This window comes from Microcaecilia unicolor, chromosome 3, assembly GCF_901765095.1.
Source record: "Microcaecilia unicolor chromosome 3, aMicUni1.1, whole genome shotgun sequence".
Classification (NCBI taxonomy): domain Eukaryota; kingdom Metazoa; phylum Chordata; class Amphibia; order Gymnophiona; family Siphonopidae; genus Microcaecilia; species Microcaecilia unicolor.
This window is the reverse complement of record NC_044033.1, coordinates 361,158,245-361,178,980: the sequence shown is the minus strand read 5'-3', so window position 1 is coordinate 361,178,980 and position 20,736 is coordinate 361,158,245. Positions and strand designations below refer to the sequence as shown.

The following is a 20,736-nucleotide window of genomic DNA, read 5'->3' as shown; positions in this document are numbered from 1 at the left end:
TGTGTGTCAACTATAGCTCTTGAGCACATGCCCACTCAAACTACAACGTTGGAGGGAGGAGGGAAGGAGGAGAAAGACCTGCTGGTTGCTTGTCACCGCTGAAGTTTTGAGCAACTGCCATCAGCTACTGTGAGGTAAAGGGTGTCTAAAAACTGATTTCAAACATATTGCCATGAAACTGAACAGCACCACCCAGAGTCCAATGACACCGGTCTGAACATGTGCAGAAGGGCAGCTATTGCAGAAATCTGTCACCTTTCGATGGCAGAACAGCGGTTGCATCCCATACTTTTGATTGTAGAAGGGGAAATAAATTGTTGCCCTGTGATGCACCTTTAACATTCTTCAAGTCAGAAAATCATTTCAGAGCTAGCTGCCTGACCACTGGCGAAACTTCTTCCGCTTTCCAGCACCACCGATCTCCAACAAGTGCACAGATTTCTTTCCACAAGATGAGTGTGACAGCAGCCTGGTGGGCACCCAGGTACCTCCTGTCCGCAGAGCCTTTTTTTGGAGTGCCTTGGGATTAGTGTTGTTTCAGCCATCTTAATGCCTGCTCCAAGCTGGGGTTAGGTTTTTAGCAGTAAGTGCACGCTTGTAGACTGCACTGTTGTGTGAGCATCAGGGGGAGGGGCTACATTTGCATGCTATTAGTGTTGTCTGGCGAGCTTGTAGTTTCCTGTGGTAGGGCCTTTTGAGCATTGTGTGCCGGTAAATGCGGGCACTAGTGTGGCGCTAGTGGCTTCTTGCGCCCGTGTTTACTTCTAAGCATCAACACCTGAAAGCAGCTTACTTTTCTCTGGGTAGTGAGTGGTGTAATTGTAATCCATGTGCTGTTCCTCTGGAAATCCTTGGAGCCCTTTCAAGATCCTATGGGTGAAGAACCCAAATATTCATTTCCAATCATGCTCTTTTCAGAAGAATTATTTCAAATTGTTTAAATTCCTAATAGTGGGAATGTCTAAATAAGCATAGTTTTAAAATAATTAAAAGCAGTTTTTATTAAGAAAAAAATTGAGAGGAAGAAAGAATCATATTGTTTTAGCCAAATCATGAATGGTTTTTTGTTTTTGTCCTATCTGCTTTCTTCAAGTTTCAAGCACTGAAACCTGCCCAAAGAGGGCTAGCTGTGACTTCAACATTTTGTTTGTAATGATCTGAGGTCCCCGCCCTCTCCTTTTGCATTACCTTAGTGTATCTCCCTATATAATCTAGCCGTCATAGTCTGCAGATGGCTTTCTTCAAGAATCATTATATTTGCCCACCTGAGTTATTTTAAAAATGTTTAGCTCAATACTCTTATTTTGAAAAGTAGACTGTACAGTGTTTTTCTGCCATAATGTTCTATACCTAAGCTGTGGCTACCCCTTCTCCTTCAAGGATCCCTGGTGCTTGTCCCATATTTTCTTGAATTTTATTATTGTAGTTGTCTCCATTAGGAGGCTGTTCATTCATCCACTGCCCTTTCTATAAAGACATTTTTCTTTAGATTACTCTTGAGCCTGCCCACTTTCACCTTCATCTTATGACCCTCATTCCAGTACCTGCTTTCCATTGAAAGAGGGTGACTTTAATGAATTTATATATTTGGAGACATTTCAAAGTTTCTGTTTTATCTCCTGTTCCCAGTGTTTCCTCCAAAGTATAAATGTTTAGTCTTTAAGCCTTTCAGTCAACAGTGTAAACTATACTGTCCCCACTCTGACCTGAGTGCTGCGCTCAAAGAACAACATGTGTTCAAATCTGCATCACAAATTTCACATTCCTTAAACCGTACAGTGCCAACCAAGTATCCATATTCTGGTGCAAATTATCAAGTTCAATGCTTTATAATGTCTCAGAACATGCACAATGAATATCTATATATATAAAAGGCACTTTGAAGCCTCAAGCCGGAAACTTGAGGCGCCCGAGATATCCGGTTTGGCCTGCAGGCTCCAGTCACTGTAGCTCCGCCCTCGCGTCAAAACGCGATGACGTTGAGGGCGGGGCGGCCCTCGCAACCACGTCACTGAGGGACGAAGGGACTAAGAGGAGAGGTGTGCAACTCGGAACGGAGGCACGGAGGGGGTGTCTGAAACTCGGGAGGGAGCGAGGACGGGGGGGGGGGGGGGATTACCCTGCTAGCGCCCGTTTCATTTTTGCCAGAAACGGGCATTTCTTACTAGTAGTTTCATAAAAGTAAATGAATAGAAAATTATCTGTTTCTCAGTGCATAAACCAGTAGCTGCAATGTGGTTGGAATCTGGCTGTAGCCCAACGAGGTGCCTCGTTTCAACCTCTGCTTCAGGGGCTGTCCATGCTCATTAATTCTTCCACAACATACAATAACAACACACAAGGGGAAAAATCTTGTCTTTTAAGGCTGTCACCATTTGGTTTATAATGAAGACTGTTGACCCTTTTAGTAGTCATCCTCTGGACTAACTCTAGAGAAAACCTTTTAGTTCCATTTTTTTCTGCAGCTTTCCTGCCAAATGTTTTTGAGTTGGTGTGATTATATATAGTGTTTTTGAAGAAATGCAGTTTGGTATCAGATTTTAAAAACCGTAAACCAGAAGGATGTATTAAAAAAAAAAAAAAAGTGTAGGATTTTTTTTCTTGAAGGGGTTAGACCAGTTTGTGGATGTTGAGTCTAACCAAAATACTTTCTTTTGGTCTAATTAATGCAAGTAGAATAATGTATGCAATTAATTCACATTTTTAACTGGGAAAAAAAATCAGTTTCTTAGCTTTTATTGTTTAGGGGCCCTTTTACAGAAATGCAGCAAACCGCATGGAAATTTGGGGGAGCCTGGTGGTAGTTCCTCCTCTACCAGGCGCCATTTCCAGCCTGACAAGTTTTATTTTTTATTTGTTTTTTTACGAGTCATCGGAGCCCTTACGGCCTCCTAAATAGGAAGCGGTAAGGGCTCCCCTAGAAAATGGCCACATGCCAATACCTTTGATTGGCACACAGCCATTTCCCTCCCTTTCAGGAAAAAAAGCCTTTTACCAGCAGCAGTAAAAAGTAGCAACGGTGTGCGTCAAACCCACGAGCCAACGCCACCGCAAGGTTCCCTTTACTATCACTTGGTAAAAAGGAGCCCTTAATCTTCTTTCCTCGTCAAAAAAGAAACTTTAAGGAGAGCCATGAATGTTATTTAGACTAGTACAATATGGTCTATGATGCATGTACTATACTAAAATACAGATATGCATGGAAGCATGCACTCTTACTATTGCCATCAAGCCCATAAGAACAAGGTATGTTGGTCCATGGTTTATTTTCCCAAGAAATTTATGTCCCTGGAAACTGGTCAGCTTTCAGAGGAACAGTTGTTCAGTTTGCAACAACATTTGTGAAACTGCTCAAAGGTTTTTACTAGACATTTTTACCATAACTGAAGCCAGATTACCCTTTTCCTAGTTTTTGTAGTTTCCTTGCTTAGTAGCAAGGAAACAAATAATAGTGGTATACCAAATGGCTACAAGTGTAAAAATTGCACAGTATGTAAAATAAAGCTATCCTTTCTGTTCTGTTGTCTTTCAGCAGTTTCAGTTTCTGGTTTTAGCAGTTTCAGTTTCTGGTTCCTTGCACAGACTAAATTCCTATTTTAAAGGTTTTGGGCACTTTTACGAATTTACAGCTGTTTACTGTATTACTTGAATTGAAGCATGATGTAGCATAATTGTTTCTGAGATAAGTATTTTATTTTAGGAAGAAGTGGATCATGTTCACCTGTGATATCTGTGGGGAAGTGATCCTCTTGGAGGCAGACATGAAGACTCATCTTGTAGTGGCCCACATTGAACAGGAGCTGAGCTGCCCTTTCTGTAGCCTGTCTGGTGTGACCTATGATGAAATGAGCCTGCATATCGATACATGTCACTTTGAGGAGGATGAGGCAAAAACGCAGAGTGACTTGGCAGTTCTCAGTGTACAGATCAGGGATTGTGTGCCTCGTAGTGATGGAAAGGAGCAAACTATGCAAAACTGTACTGGTGAAAGTGAGGCTACCGCTGTCAATTATTCTAAGTTTTTTAAAGAGCTGAACCACTCTGAGGAGATACAAACTGACTTCACTGAGCACACACCAATGTCACAGAGCAAACCGTGTTCTGGAACTGTGAACAAGAGTGACAGAAAGTTTCAGGAGAGCAAACAGTCGGTGTCCAGCAGAAAGAAAGTGGTATGTGGCCCGCTTGAACAGAGTCCACCTGAGTGCCCGTTCTGTGGACATTTAGAGACATGCTGTGAAGACCTGGAAATTCATGTTCAAACAAATCATGCTGACCTAGACACACCCATTAAAGGTAAGGAATAGTAAAAATTTGTAGGTTATGGATTGGCATGATCAGATTCTTGTACAGACCAAAGGGAAATGAGACTTCTAGCATAGATACATTGGGGGCAATTCAGTAAGGGGTGCCCAATGGAGCACCATGAAATTGGTGCCAAGTGGGATTCTATAAGGGCACTTATGTGAGTAAGTGCCATTATAGAATATGGGAATAAGGCACCACTTGCACATGGACATGTAGCCGCAATCGGTTGCACCATGTCAATAGCTGGTGTGTTTACCGCTATGTGTCATCACATTCGCACATAATTTAGTATTCTGTAAGTAGAGCAGTAGAGCTGCTCATTTTCTGCCCATACTACACCCATGTGAACGCCCCTTCCCACATGCACTAAAGAGAATACAAAAACAGCAAAGGAGATCAGTAAAAAATAAACATAAATTTATTAAGTGAAAACCAAATATTTGGTTTTCACGTAATAAATTTATGTTTGTTTTCTACTGATCTGCTTTGTTGTTTTTCCATCTTGGAGCTTGCAGATCGTCTGCCTTGTTGTTTTCTTGGACCCTCCCTAAAGAGAATACATTTATATTTTATAGAATTGTTGCTAACAGATACACCAGTTAATGATACCTCTTACCTGCGTATGTGCTAGTATTCTGTAACATATGTTGGTATTTGGTGTCTACCCACAGGCACAGTTGTATAAAATTGCCTTTCAAGTGTTCAGCTGTTTCAGGGTTTCAGTTCATTCCTCAATGCAATGCATGTTCTTTATTGTTTAAGAACCTAAGAAATGCCATACTGTAGTACTAGAGGTGCTGGCAGCAGGCTCTCATTATATAGATTTCAAAAAGCTTTCCACACCCCTCTCCACCTGTAAACGTTATTCAGTTGCCCTGCTGGGACCCACTAGAAATACATGTGAGACATGTAAATTCTTATAAGTGTTTATATGGATGTCAAACGTAGTTTGCTTCTCCATGTCTGGATGATGAGTGGTGTAACTGTAACCCACGAACTGTTCTGGGACTCGGAGCAGTTTTCAATAGTTTTTCTTTCAGCAGAATCATTTCAAATTATTTGTAGCAGTGGAAATGTCTGTCTAAGCATAATTTAAAAGGAATTGTGAATACGGTTCTATTAATAAAATTAAAACAATTTAGAAGAAGAAAGAATCATATTTCTTTTTAGTGCTGTGATCATTGGACTCACTTACTTTACCCGATCCTGCTCCCTGGTTGATTGCAAAATGGAAATGAAGGGATATTTCAAAAGCAGATGCCAGGAAATGGGTCGACAATAATCTGGTAATGCCAGTTAACTGGTCTAGAGTAGACCACAGAGGGTTTGGGAAAATTAAAACTCCAAAAATAAAACTAAAAGTTTCATGGTGCTTATTGTCATACTTCTAACAGTGTGGGGTTTACCGGACTCGTTTGTTGGACCCGGATTGGCTACAAGGTTAGCTCAGCATAAAGCAGAACCCAAGTTTTGCAGTTTTATTGTTACTGTCTGGTAATAGTTAGACACCCATTTGTAGGCAATAAAAATGAAGCAAATGTTTTCTGGAAGTGATACGTGTATGTGCTAAGGTTGGACAATTTGTTTTTGCTTATATCCAGAAATTTCTTATAGCTTCTTTGATTTTCCAGCTCACTTGGTCTGTGGCACAATGAGCCTTTGTTTGCAACCATTTGTAGATGATTTCCTCTATTAAAATTCCCTCCTAACTTTAGTAAGCCATGGGGCAGAATCTATAAGGAATTACCACAACTCCTTTCTCCCTCCCCTCGCTACATTTGCCAAGGAGGATGTGAACACTGTCTCTGCAACTTCCATGATCCCAATCATTAGCCATATTTAGAAACTGAAGACCTGAAAATCTTAGTTTTTGCATTACTTCTGAATCACCTTGATTATTGCCCTTTGTGTTATTAAATTGTCATCTTTCTATCATCTCCAGTTTTTACGTAATATTGCTGTAAGACTACTTTTCAACTTGAAAAATTTCTGACCGGGCATTAATTTAGTTGAGGTGTGATTTATAGGAGTTTAAATTGAATAAGGTCTTGTAAATATGGAAAATATTCCTGATTTCCTTTGGGTTTTTCTTTCCTTAGTTCTCTCTTATCCCGTGATGTGGACTTGATTATTGTTATATTGATTATTGTTTTCTAGTTATAACTTGTTTCTTACATTTCTTGTAGTTTTTCTTGGGAGTCTGTACTCAAAAGCAAATTAACACCCCCCCCCCCCTCCAAAAAACTCTACCATGGAACTAGCACAGAAAAATTGCCGTGGTATGCTCAAAGTAATGAGCATGGAAATTTCACGTTGTGTTAAAATTGTGGCAGATCTGCTGAATGTAATATATGTCAACTTTTTTTTCCTGTCACTGCCTGATGATTTGGCTCGGGCATTGACAGGAAAGTTGACATTTTAAAAAAGCATGCCAACGGCAAGCACCTCTCCCCAAACTTTAAAAAATATGCCCTGGTGATACTGTGTGCCCCCCCCCCCCCCCCCCCACACCTAGCTAGGCCAGGCCTGGCCCTCCCAATCACTTTAGTCTGGTGGTCTAATGGAAACCCAGCCCACCCCTTAGACCGCCGTACCTTGCAGGAGCGATGCCAACTCGCTCATGCTTCTCTGGGCGCCATCTTCAAAATGGTGTTGCCCTGCCCCCACACCATGCATCCTGGGGTGCACTGGGTGGGGCCTAAATACCATTTAAGGGAGTTTCTTCTTGTCATAGGTTGTTAAACCATTCCTCATAAGACAGCCCTTCCATTCCTTTCAGTGAACAAATTAGCCATCTCTGGAACTTTACTGCTCCATTATTCTTGAGATGTGATACTTTGAAACTGCAGTATATTTTGATAGATCTGGAAAAGAGTTATAAAAGGAAAATTGAGATGGTGCTGGCAGAATTAGCAGGTGAATGCATTTTATGCTGGTATGTTTGTTTAAAAGTTAGAGTGGGGGGAGTTATCAACATTTGCCGACGTGAAGAAGGATTATTTTACAGTTAACCTGGGTTGCTAGTAACTAAACCTCATTGCATAATATAGGACCTGTCTTAAAGTAACCCTTCTTAACAGTAGCCTAGTCCACGTTAGCAGCTATTCTCTTTATGGGTGAATTCATCAAGCAGCGTTAGGGGCTTCGCGAGGGAGTTAAGGCATAAAATGGGCTTCTTAGCATTTAGTGCGCGTTAATTCCCTTAGGGGGTCTTTTACTAAGCTGCGGTAGCGTTTTTAGTGCGCACTAATGATTAGCATGCGCTAAACGCTAGAAACGCCCATATATTCCTATGTGTGTGTGTGTCTCCAGCATCTAGCATATTCTAATCATTAGCGCAACTAAAATTATTATGACGGCTTAGTAAAAGACCCCCTAAATGTGCATTAAGGCCCTAACATCCACGTGAAACCCCTAATACTACTTGATGAATTCCCCCCTTAGTGTTCAAAACCCCTCTATAAGAGCAGTGTTGAAATCTGTTCAGACTAGTACTGAGAAATTTTCTTATGTTAATGTTTTGGGGTTTAGTACTTTTTCTTTTATGATAAGCATTTAAGACATTATACAGCTCTCTCGTGTTCTCCTGAAGTTCACACAAATCATGTTCATTACCACTTAATGTTTTCCATCTTACAGGAAAAGCTCAGCAGTTGTATAAATGTCCAATCTGTGCACTTATCTGTGCAAACTGCCAGATTCTGCAGGAGCATGTTGAACTGCACCTGGAGGAAAACAGATTTGCAGAAGGTACAGTCTAATCATTTAATTATGTACCCCTTTTTATATCTTTAGTAGTCTGGACACATTTTGTAGCTGCTTTTGCAGTCTTCGATGCTTACAACATACATTGTCAAACCTGGAAAGGTTTATGACTCAGTTGTCACAGATCTTGTCTGATTTTTAAACCTAAATTCTCTGTGTGAGAGTAACAGACTCCTGACACAGGCCCTGTTGCCAAAACACGGTCCATGTTAAGTCAGATTGATGAATTGTCAATAAAAGATCTCCAGCTATTTTCATCACCTCCGCTGTTGTTTTTTGTTAGAAAATAAAAATATAAAGCTAACTAAAACATCCTTTAAGTAAAGACCTTATATGTGATAGTAAGGAAAAGCATGCTTAAATAATAATAATACATTGATATTCCTTTAAAAAAAAAAGATAAAAATCCCCTGTGGTAGGAATAGTCTTATTTTTTAATCTCTAGTGGTAGCAAATTCCAAAGGGTAGGATCCGCAATGGAGAAAACACATACACGGGCCTGAGTTGTGCTAGGTGATCAGAAGGAATATCTAGTAGACTCTGACCTGATGACTGTAGATTACACAGGGCTGATAAGTGTTTAGGATAAAGTACGTACTGGTGCTTCTTCACTCAGTGCATGGTAAATCAATAGGCTCTGTAACTTAACTCAGTATGGATTAGGAAGCCAGTGTAGCAAGCACAAGACTGGGGTAGTACGATCAGGTTGAGAGACTCCAGAAAACATTTACTAACATTTTACTAAGCTGCGGTAATCACTAACGTGTGCTTACCGCAACTTAAAAAGCCTTGCCACGGTGCACGCTCAGACTTCCATGATAATTTTGGCATCAGCACACGCTACCCACATGTTAAAAAAAATAAAATGTATCTGGAGTCGGAGAGTAGGCTTGTACTAGTGCAGCTACATTGCCACGCGCTAACCGATTAGCGCATGGTTAACTCACGAGCCCTTACCACCTACAAAATAGGTGGTGGTAGGGGCTCATGCATTATGGGAAAATTAGTGTGTAGCTATTAATAGAAAAATTGGTTATCAATAGAAATCAAACAAAATAAAACATGGAAAAGAAAATAAGATGATACCTTTTTTTATTGGACATAACTTAATACATTTCTTGATTAGCTTTCGAAGGTTGCCCTTCTTCGTCAGATCGGAAATGGCTGTATACAAACATTTATATACAAGAAACCCACAGACAGATGCAGCTACCTCCACAACTCCAGCTTCCATCCTTCACATACAAAAAGATCCATCATTTACAGCCAAGCCACAAGATACCACCGTATCTGCTCTGACCCAGGGGACAGAGACAGACACCTTAAAAGCCTGAGTGCATCCTTCAAACAGAAAGGCTACAACCCCAAAATAATCTCCAAGAATATTGCCTCCTCCCTCAAAACACCCAGGGAGAATCTGCTACAGTACAAGGAGAAAAAATCCACAGACAGAATTCCCCTTGTAGTGACATACAATCCAGAGCTGGAAAAACTGAGGAAAATCATAAGAGATCTACAACCTATACTCCAGGAGGATGAATTACTGAAAGAGATATTCCCATCCCCACCAGTACTGGCCTTCCGACAGCCACCCAATTTAAAACACAAGCTAATCAGAAGTAAACTTTCTTCACAGACTGAAAAGGAACAGAAGGGCACACTTCCCTGTAATTTATCCAGTTGCAAACTATGCCAAAATATTTCACAGGACCCCAAAGTCATCCACAAAGGAAAGATATTCAACATAAAGGGATCTTTCACTTGCTCATCTCCAATGTAGTATATATCATTCAGTGTAAAAAATGTAACGACAAGATTCAATTTACATAGACATCACATGAACAATACAGCCAGTAGGGCCCCCACCCCGATGGGACAGCACTTCACAGAACCAGGACACTGTACCAGTGATTTCACAGTGAGAATACTGAAATGTAACTTTAAAACCATACAAGAACGTAAGACCTTTGAAGTCAGAATGATTGAATATTTTAACACCCAACAGGACTTAACAAGGACCTGGGGTTCCTAGCCCATTATAAACCTTAAAGCTGTATGTCTCTGTTGATCACCCCACCCCTCACCTATCCACACCCATCCTGTTAGAATATCAATGATATGCTTTGATGTCCCCATGCATACCTCCGACCCACCCCCATCCTCCCACCCTGTCAGACTGTCGTAGTAATGCTTGATTGTTTTCACTTATATACACTGTCAGCTAGCACATTTGCTTATTTCCGATCTGACGAAGAAGGGCAACCTTCGAAAGCTAATCAAGAAATGTATTAAGTTATGTCCAATAAAAAAGGTATCATCTTATTTTCTTTTCCATGTTTTATTTTGTTTGATTTCTATTGATAACCTTAAGAGTGGACTAACACGGCTACCACACTCCTCTATTTAGAAAAATTGGGAATTCAGATATTTTACCCGTGCGTGGGAATGAGCCATGTAGCACACACTAAGTCCACTTTTTACCTAACAAATGACTTGGGATGATATATTTTTATTCTTATGTACTGCCTGCAGGCCTAAAAGCCCAGGAGGGCTTACAATCTAGGGGGCCCTTTTTACTAAGCTGTGCTAAGAAATGGGCTTAGCATGCCCTTACATGGGACATGCACACTAAGCCCATTTTCAACTTTTTTTTCTATTTGTTGAATGTATGGCCATATGCCATTTAAAAAAAAAATAATAATAATAATGCAGGAGCACTTACTGCCTTCTGTTTAGAAGGCTAAGGACTCCCACATTAAGGGGCCCTTTTACTAAACTGCGCTAAAAAGTGGCTTGTGCTATTTATAGCTATTTATAGCATGTGGGTTTCCCATGTGCTGAGGCTACTTATAGATTGGCAGTAAAATGGATGCAATTTCTATTCCCCCCCCCCCCCCCTTAATGGCCATGCTCTAATTTCCCAATTAGCACATGGCCATTAGCCAGCGAGCCTTTACCTCCACCTATTTATTAGACAGTAAGGGCTCTCGTGCTATTTTTTTTAGTGCGGGATTGGTGTGCACCGATCTCGGAATTATTGCGGGATGCCTGAGCACATTTGTAAAAGGGCCCCCAAGTCAGCATTATTTAGTTAGAATGTTCCCATTCTTTGCCCCTGACACACCCCAGTGAAAAAAAAAAAATACCGCGCATTTAGTGCGCTCGCAAATGGCAAAACAAACGCAGAACGCTTTTGTGTGTTCTACATTAGTCCATGTTTGCTGCATTAGGCACACATTTAGGCACGCATTAAAGACTACCTACCGTTCAGAAAATCTCTGAAAACACATCTATTCAAGGAAGCTTACCCAAACACCACGTCCTAACTCTACGAATCCATCTATTCATTACCTGATCCTGCAACAACGGCAATGACTCAGACCACGTCTCCTCCAATTTTCATTATGCTTACCCTGACCCTATCCCCTGATTATCTCTAGCCTAAAACTAGCACCTCCTCCTACCTCCTTACCCCTTCTCATATTATTACCTACCTACACATCTCCTTTATTCTGCTAAGCTTAGCCTGTACTCTCTACACTTTACTTTGTAATCCTACTACTATGTAAGCCGCATTGAACCTGCTATGAGTGGGAAAGTGCGGGGTACAAATGTAACAAATAAATAAAATGTCTGAAAATCAAGTGGTGAACATGGCCATTTTCTAACAAAACATCTATCTTTTTATTTCAAAAATGGCCATTTTCTTAGATGTTTTTAGATGTTTAGTGCTGTTGAATTACCAATTCCTTTGGGTCATCAAAAATGTGGGTCTTGTAGTGTTTATTAGACATAAAGGAATTCACTCATCCTACTACTGGATGCATTTATAGGCTACAACACACCTCTAGTTGTAACAGTTCTTATGTGGTGTACCTCTTAGTATGTCCTTGTCCCATAATTCACTCATCCTGCTACTGGATGCATTTATTATTGTTTATGGCACTTTTACCCCACATTAGCCCGAGAGTGACTCAGGTTCACTGTGGCTTACATAACAATTAAATGAATGATGCATATTAAAAATTACATAAACAGATTATAAAGTACAATGAGTGGAGTGGAGGAGTAGCCTAGTGGTTAGTGCAGCAGACTTTGATCCTGGGGAACTGGGCTTGATTCCCACTGCAGCTCCCTTCGACTCTGGGCAAGTCACTTAACCCTCCATTGCCCCAGGTACAAATAAGTACCTGTATGTACTGTGTAAACCACTTTGAATGTAGTTGCAAAAACCACAGAAAGGCAGTATATCAATTCCCATTTCCCTTTCCCTAAATAATGCTATAACATTGGCTTTGTAAAATAAATATAACATATGTGGTGAATTAACCTGGATACACCTGTTCTTAAGGGTAAATGGATAGAGAAGAAGATTAAATCATAGCTCCTTAGCATCCCTCCAGACCGGCCCAGTGAGTGACTGATGGGTTGTGCACGCCTTCCAGCAGGTGGAGACTGAGAATTCTGACTCATCAGAGAGAGCCAATAAGAGCCCTTGCCCTGAATAGAAAGATCCAGTATCCTCAGTCTCCAGCAGGTGGAAGGTGGTGAGCCCTTTTCAGTCTCTCACTTTTTTTATGTCAAGCTTTCTTTCTGCGTATAAAATAGAATTTGAATAGAGAGGTTTTCCTTGCTTCTGTGCACTGATTAATTAAGCCTGGTTCTGTGGGACAGAGGTCCAAGGGGGTCTCTTGTTTGCCTCGGGGGTGTTACACCCGGGTGGCCGGGTCCCTCCCCCCTCCTCCCTAGTCCTCCACTGTTTTTTATTCTGAGGCATTTATTGCTAGAAAAGTTCTCGACCTCTTCGGGGGAAGAGTGTCTTGAGTTAGAGGAGAGGCAGAAGCGTTTAAAAAACAAAACAAACACCTGTCTCTGACATCTTGGCTGTCCCGCTTTTCTTCCTGCCTTCCCTCGGGGTTTTTGGAGGTGTAGATTCTTTATTTGCGCAGTAGTTCTGTTTTCTGGTGGCGGATTCCATAATTGTTTGTTTATTTTTCATTTGACGCTTCAGCAGGGAGAGCGTGCACAGCGTAGTATGTCCTGCCGGTATGGCGGAGAGTGGCAAATGCAAGTTTTGCATGGTAATTGATAGCGCAGCTGTTCTGGTTTCCTCTCCCGCGGCGGTCCCGACCATCTCAGCGCCTTCTTCGGAGGCTCCAGTCAGCAAAGATGGTTCTGTGGCGCCGATTTTGGCGGGAACGACCACCATGTTACGTCCCGCTTCAGATGGTGCAGAAAGGCTTCCTCCTAGAGCACCATCTTCAGAGCAGGCTCATTTTTCTGATTTTTCTGTCCTTCCTAACGGTTCTGATGGAGGTTTTCCCCCAGAATTTGTAATGCAAATGTATCAGGCCTTTCTTCTTAAACAGTCAGGTTCTGGCTTGAGAGGAAGTTTCAGGGGGAGTCAGTTTCGGCCATCTACTAGTACTACTACTTATCATTTCCCACACTCATACCTTTACCCACAGAGGAATGTATACCATATGTTTTCTTGTTATTATATATTGCCCTTTAGCTTCCCTTGTTTCCTTCCAATGTTCACTGTTCTTTTCCATTGCTATATTCCTTAACGACATTTGATTTGTCTCGTATAACTCTTCACAATGTAATCCATAACCGAATTCTAACAAATTGTAATTCCATCATTCATAATGTATTGTAAGCCACACTGAGCCCGCAAAAAGGTGGGAAAATGTGGGATACAAATGCAATAAATAAATAAATACTAGATGTACGCAGCGCTGTACACTTGAACATGAAGAGACCCCCATCTAGGAGGCCTAGGGGGTCTTGGGATCAGGAAACTGGCTCTGAATCTGATCCAGATCTGGACATGCCCTCTTTGGAGCAAACAGAATTAGATCAGGGACGTTTGGCAGAGGTAGACCCCTCTCAGGGGGATTCAGAAGGGGACCCTCTTATTCCGGGAGAAGATCCCTCAGTCTTGCACATTTTCCATAAGGAGGACCTCCAAGAGCTGATCTCCCAATTATCTTCTACTTTGCGTTTTGAGGAAGAGGAAGAAGAAGAGGCAGTACCTGAAGCTCCACAAAAGGTGGACCTTTTGTTAAAGGGAGTCTGTAAACTGGGTAAAACCTTTCCCATGCACCAGGATATCAGAGATGTGATCTAGGCGCAGTGGGATGCTCTTGACGCAGCCTGCCAAGTTGATGGTTTGACTTTATCCGGTTCCAGAGACGGGGATACATCCCTTCTGAAACCCCTAGTGGTGGATGCGATGGTTTCGGCGGTCACCAAGCATAACACGGTACCAGTGGATGGTGGCACCACGCTATAGGATGCCCAGGATCACCGTTTGGAGGCCTTGTTGAAAAGTAGTTTCGACGTTTCCGCCTTGGCAGTGCAGGCGGCCATTTGTGGGTCACTGGTGGCTAGGGCTTGTTTCAGATGGTCAGAAAGAATCTTGGATAGGTCCTCAGATGACTTGGCTTCCATAGACGCCGAGGTGGTGAAGCTAGAGATGGGTTCGGCATTTCTGGCGGATGCCTTATATGATTTGCTTAGAGCTTCGGCCAAGTCCATGGCTGTCACTGTTGTTAGAGAGGAAGGGAACAAAGGAACAGGAATATGGGGGGCAATGCTGCACAAGGATGGATGGGAGGAGAAGGAGAGGAAATGCTCCAGATGAATGAAGATGAAGAGAAGAAAAGCGGGGAAAATGCTGCACATGGAAGGAAGGGAGGAAAAGAGAAGAGGGAGGAGATGCACACGGACAGAGGGGAAGGGAACCCTGGGCATCTAATTTTAAATTAAAACTCATACAGAAAAAAAAATAAGTTCTAATAGTAACTAACCCTCACCACCCTATAAATCTTAAAAATTTTACATTAGAGAACATCACTTATCCCCTTGACTCATCAATGAAAAATATTAGGAATCACGATTGATCAATTCCTTACCCTTGAAACTTCTTTCTAAGGTGGTCTCAAGTGTCTTTAGTTTCCAAAGTGAATTGAAGTGTCTTTAATTCACTTTGGAAACTAAAGAGATTAAGATCTTTTTTTCACTAAATCAGTCTTTCTTACTTTGGTTCAATCCCTAGTGCTAACAAAATTTGACTATTGAAACTCCATTTATGCAGGAATTAAAGGTGGCCTTATCAAAAATTACAACTGCTCAAAATACCACTGAATGCCTCATATGTAGATCACCTCGCTTCGCCAAAATGACTCCTCTTCTGTATAACCTACACTGGTTACCAATAAAAGATGGAATATCTTTCAAATTCTGTGTTTTTATTCATCAAATTCTATATGATTCTGCTCCATCATATATGAACAATCTCATTGAATTACCCCCACATAATGCTGTATCATCATCCAGAGAATCTCTCATTCTGCATTTCCCTATTTGTAGGAATGTAATCTATAAAACAATTCAAAATGCCAGTTTCTCATATCAAGGTACAATTCTCTACCAAAAATAATTAAATGCACAGATGACTACCTGTCCTTCAGAAACCTACTAAAAACTAATTTTTTAAAATTTAGCCTTTCAGAAAATGAAGAATTCTATTTGAACATTACCCATTCATACAATTAATAATTTAATTTCTTCTTTCCTCCCTAATCCTATGTAGACCTAATTGTACCCATATTTATTCATCTTCACTTCTTTGTTTACAAACTTAAGGAGAAATTAGGCCTTACCTACTGATTTGCTTTCCAGCGACTTGCCGTGTACCCGACCCCATGTAGCAGGACAGGGACGCTAACTGAACCTTGAGCGAGGATAATGCAAAACCTTTGTCTAAACACACAGTGGATCAAAAAAAAAGGTCCTCTCACAATGAGTGTCTTCCTGAACAAGGTCAATTCTGCTACTGTTAATAAAGACCTTGTTCAGGAAGACACTCATTGTGAGAGGACCTTTTTTTTGGATCCACTGTGTGTTTTGCCTTTCGTTGGTTTTCCTGTGGAGAGCTCACCTTCTGTGGGTGTTTGAAACCTTTGTCTAAGCCATTCTGTGTCTATGTCCCTCCTCATGTCTAGCTTGCCCTTCTCTCTTTCCAATCTCCCCAATCCTTCATTGGCATCTCCCTCCCTCTGTGGGTCCAGAGTATTTCCCCCTCCTCCCCCCAGCCCTGTGTCCCTTTGCATTATACCTAAAATTGCTGCTGCCTGCCACTATCAGAACCTGAACCTCCATTTGAGCTCCTGGTCCGCCGGCAGCGGCAGCAATCAAAATACTTCTTGCCCTGTGCTGTCATCTTCCGAAAACCCTCCCTGGTTCTGCCCCCTCATAATAGGAAGTTTATGTCAGCGGAAAGGGGGGGGGGGCAGAAAGGGCCTTCTGGAGATGAGCACAAACTGTGAAGTGTTTTGCTGCTGCTGCTAGCAGACCCAGAGCTCGAGTGGAGGTGCTAGTTCTTGCAGTGATCAGCAGCAACGTGAACAGAGATCAGCGTGGGCCAGTGGAATAGGTAAACTGGGTCTCGGCTTGTGGCAGCTCTGGCGCCCTGCAAAGGTCAGCGACCTCTGCCACGCTTACTGCGCTTACCATGTTGCGCCGGCCCTTCTCCAACAGCAATGTGGGAAAGGATGACAAAAATTAAAAAGGAAGAAAATAATTAAAAAATATATCTACTGAAGGTTCATTATAAATCTAATGTTGCTGACTATAACATATATCTGTTTATGATACCACAGCATCTTTTCCAGCAGCCTTTTCTTAGAAACATCTCTTCTTTTTTTTGTGTGTATTTAGTAAGTTGTAAAATGTTCATCAGTTTTGTTTTGTTTTTATGTTAAGGGGGTATGTCAGAACAAATTCACAATCCAAAGCCAAAACTTCTTAGTAGAAGTGCAAATATTATTTGTGTCTATTTTGGCATCTGTTTGACAACTTTCAATGCATTTGGCATGCTTAAAGGTCTATGAATTCTTCATCCTCCAGTGGTTATCTCCATAAGCAGAAAGCATCCTTTGTTTAGATTAATGGGGATTCTACACGAATTACAGCACAGGTAAACAAGTGCTGGAGCACACCAGCTTGAAGAAAGGTATCATTTTGTTTAATGTCACAGCTGCCTATTATAATGTGGCGCTTCCGAAATGGATTGTAAAAGTTATTGGAGAACTTCTCGGTGATTAAAGATTTAGAGTTAATTCTTTGAGAAAAGGCTCTATATCAGCAGATCCTTTTCAGAGATGTTACTGAAACTGTACATTTCTTAACCCAGATGTATCGGTTCTGATTTTTTCATTCTTTGTAAAATGGGGGGCTAGATATCGCACGCTGTTGAACTGTTTCTCTGTCAAGTTTAGGGGTGGTCTATTGCTCTGCTATTGGTTTTACATTTGCTAAATAAGTACTGGTTGGAATGCAAATCCTAGATGAGATAGGGGTTTGTATTTGGAGTTCAACAACACTGCTTTATTGGTGCATCAGGCTCTTCCCCCCCCCCCCCCCCCCCCCCCCACACCTACCTGTGGTGCTTGGTTATACCTTTTTCCATTTTGTAGCAATGTTAAGACGCAAGGTTATACATATGTTTGGTAATTCACCCTTCCCTTCCTGAGCACACTACCAGAACCCTCATCCACATTCTTATCACCTCTCGCTTAGACTATTGCAACTTGCTTCTCACAGGTCTCCCACTTAGCCATCTCTCTCCTCTTCAATCTGTTCAAAATTCTGCTGCACAACTAATATTCCGCCAGTGTCGTTATGCTCATATTAACCCTTTCCTCATGTCACTTCACCGGCTTCCTATCCGTTTCCACATACAGTTCAAACTCCTCTTATTGACCTGTAAGTGCATTCACTGTGCAGCTCCTCAGTACCTCTCCACTCTCATCTCTCCCTACATTCCTCCCCGGGAACTCCGTTCACTGGGTAAATCTCTATTTGCACCCTTCTCCTCCACTGCTAACTCCAGACTCCGTTCCTTTTATCTTGCTGCACGATATGCCTGGAATAGACTTCCTGAGCTGGTACGTCAAGCTCCATCTCTGGCCGCCTTCAAATCTAAGCTAAAAGCCCACCTTTTTGATGCTGCTTTTAACTCCTAACCCTTATTCACTTGTTCAGAACCCTTATTTTATCATCATCACTTTAATATTCCCTTATCTCTTGTTTGTCCTGTTTGTCTGTCCTAATTAGATTGTAAGCTCTGTCGAGCAGGGACTGCCTCTTCATGTTCAATTGTACAGCGCTGCATATGTCTAGTAGCGCTATAGAAATAAGTAGTAGTAGAACAGTCTACTTGGCATGTTCAGGAAGAGTGTTTGGCTGTGATTTTCCATTCATCATTTTGCTTTGCATATTCATATTAACTGACCGTAATCAAATATCCCTTCTGAGATATCTTTTAATGGTTGCTTATCAAAGTAGGTCAGCTGGTAAGGGCACTGAAAATGAAGAACATATTTCATTTAGGATGATTAGATCTGCATTGTGTGTTTCACCAGGGACCTGGGAACAGTTTCCTATAGGTAAACTGGAGATCATATCTGTGTCTCTAGTCTCCCTTCTCCACCCAATACGTTTTGAAGCATTCTTTCAGTTTTGTGCCACAGAAGATGATAGAATACCTGTGACTCAATGTGACTATCACAGTGCATTGTTACATCTGTTTTGCTGTTTTAGTCCCTGTGGTCCCCAACTGACTTCATTTCTTGCCTATTTGCCTATGTAGAATAAACATAATGATATACTCATTACACAAAACTTCATTCTACAAATCTTGTCATAACTATGTGCAAGTTTGTTTGTTTAATTATTTTATTTATTTTTGTTAAATTTGTACCCCGCGCTTTCCCACTCATGGCAGGCTCAATGCGGCTTACATGGGGCAATGGAGGGTGCCCAGAGTCACAAGGAGCTGCCTGTGCCTGAAGTGGGAATCAAACTCAGTTCCTCAGTTCCCCAGGACCAAAGTCCACCACCCTAACCACTAGGCCACTCCTCCACTAAATTAAATTTAACCAGCCATTCTGACTGGTTAAATAGCGCTGAATATCGGGGGGGGGGGGATTGTAGGTATTTATGTAGCAGAGATGGGAACTACATACCATGAAATACACATGCATCTTACTTTTTTATTTTGTAAAGAGATGGACTTTCCTTGTCATCAAGACCAGTCCAGGCCAATGGGTTATATCCATCCACTAGCGGAAGGAGACACAAAATAGTTCCCACAATTTTGCCTCAAGGGTATTGTGCAGCCTGGCATGCTCAGTATTTTCTCTGTCTCCTAGTGGATGGTGAACGGATGTGCAGCTGCTTGTGGATTTCTGGCTAGCTCCTGCCCCAATTCGGCTAGAGACGGTTGAGCAGGGGTTCTGCTGGTAACCCAGATATGGGTCTTGTATAGATAATACTCAGTGCTCCTGGTCCCCTCATCTGCCAGCTAGGGAATGCTTAGTGTTACTAGGTCCTTCCCCTCCTCTCGCTCACTTGAGGCCTTTGAGGCTCAGCGAATTTGCATGTGGCATGGTGCAGGTTGAAAAATGTCCTGCTTCTGGGCAAGTATGTCTGCTCTTTTCTGCCTCCAAGGTGAACTGTGACAGCTGTGTGGTTTTTAACTCCATGTGAGGTAAGCTGTTCTTCCATTACAGAAAGAAAATTTAAATAAAAATAATTTTAAAAGGAAACAACAAGGAGAGTTACTTTATTTCCTTAGAGGTTTGCTGCTTTCGGAGCATTTTTTGACAGAATGGTGCGCTTTTTATTTTTGCTTTTGGCAGGTTTCCCATATGTGGTGACAGGATTTCTTTTCGTGGTCTGCTGGGCCACTATGTTCCCTGCACGCTGGTGCCAATTCATTTCTTTTGGAACCTTCTTGTGTTTTTTTTCCCCCTTAGGGTACTGTTTTCAGCTGTACTGCAGGCTTAGTTTCCTTTGCCTTTCTTTGGGATATCTCCTGTGGAATTCTGTTCCCCTTTGTCTCTCATCAGAGATTCCTGTCCTTCCTTTGTGGAGTTGGCAGGACTTGTGTGCGGGTGTTCTGTTTGATTCTCAATCTATGGTCTGTTCTCTTTGCCTTGCAGCCCATTTCTATATATGGGGAGTTTTGTGCCATTTCTGAAGTTTGGTGTTCCTTCGTTTCTGGCAATTGATCCTTCTTCCTACTCTGACTTGCGGACCTTGCTCTATCTTTGGCTGGGAAGGGGAGGTCTTACTCCATCTCTGGCTGTGGAGTTTCCTCTGGGTCGGGCCGCTGGGCCTTGCTCCAGCTCTGGGTGTCAGACCTTGATTCATCTGTGTGCGCCAGGCCTTGCTCCGTCTCTGGAGGTCCAGTTTTGTTGTTTATCTGCTGGTTGACCGAGTGCTTTTTCTGGACCATAGCTACGAGGTACACTACTCTCTCTAGGCGAGTGACTATAGTTTCATCTCTGGTGTTTTCATCTGGTACTGTTACGGAGTTGGAGTCTTGCCACCTTTCTCCTTGTCTGTTTATTTTTCTTTCACTCTCCTTTGGAGGTGCGTTTGTTTTCTTTATTTTTTATTTTTGTTACATTTGTACCCCGCGCTTTCCCACTCATGGCAGGCTCATTGCAGCTTACATGGGGCAATGGAGGGTTAAGTGACTTGCCCAGTCTTATTTGGTGATGGTGTCTCCTCATTCTTGGAGGTGGTTGCGTAGCGCCCATTCTTTCTTTTCTGGGACTGTGGGTCCATCTGTCCTTTGATCATTCT

At 41.9% G+C, this 20,736-nt stretch overlaps 1 protein-coding gene across 1 annotated transcript in view; it reads left to right on the top strand.

Annotated features, from left to right (window-relative positions):
- ZUP1 (zinc finger containing ubiquitin peptidase 1) overlaps positions 1-20,736 on the top strand; it is a 54,391-nt gene that overhangs the window by 2,612 nt on the left and 31,043 nt on the right. Inside the window, exons 2-3 of the mRNA XM_030198541.1 lie at positions 3,701-4,296; positions 7,948-8,058. Coding sequence (XP_030054401.1) covers positions 3,714-4,296; positions 7,948-8,058 — 694 coding nt within the window. The 5' untranslated portion in view covers positions 3,701-3,713. The remainder of the gene's footprint in view (positions 1-3,700; positions 4,297-7,947; positions 8,059-20,736) is intronic.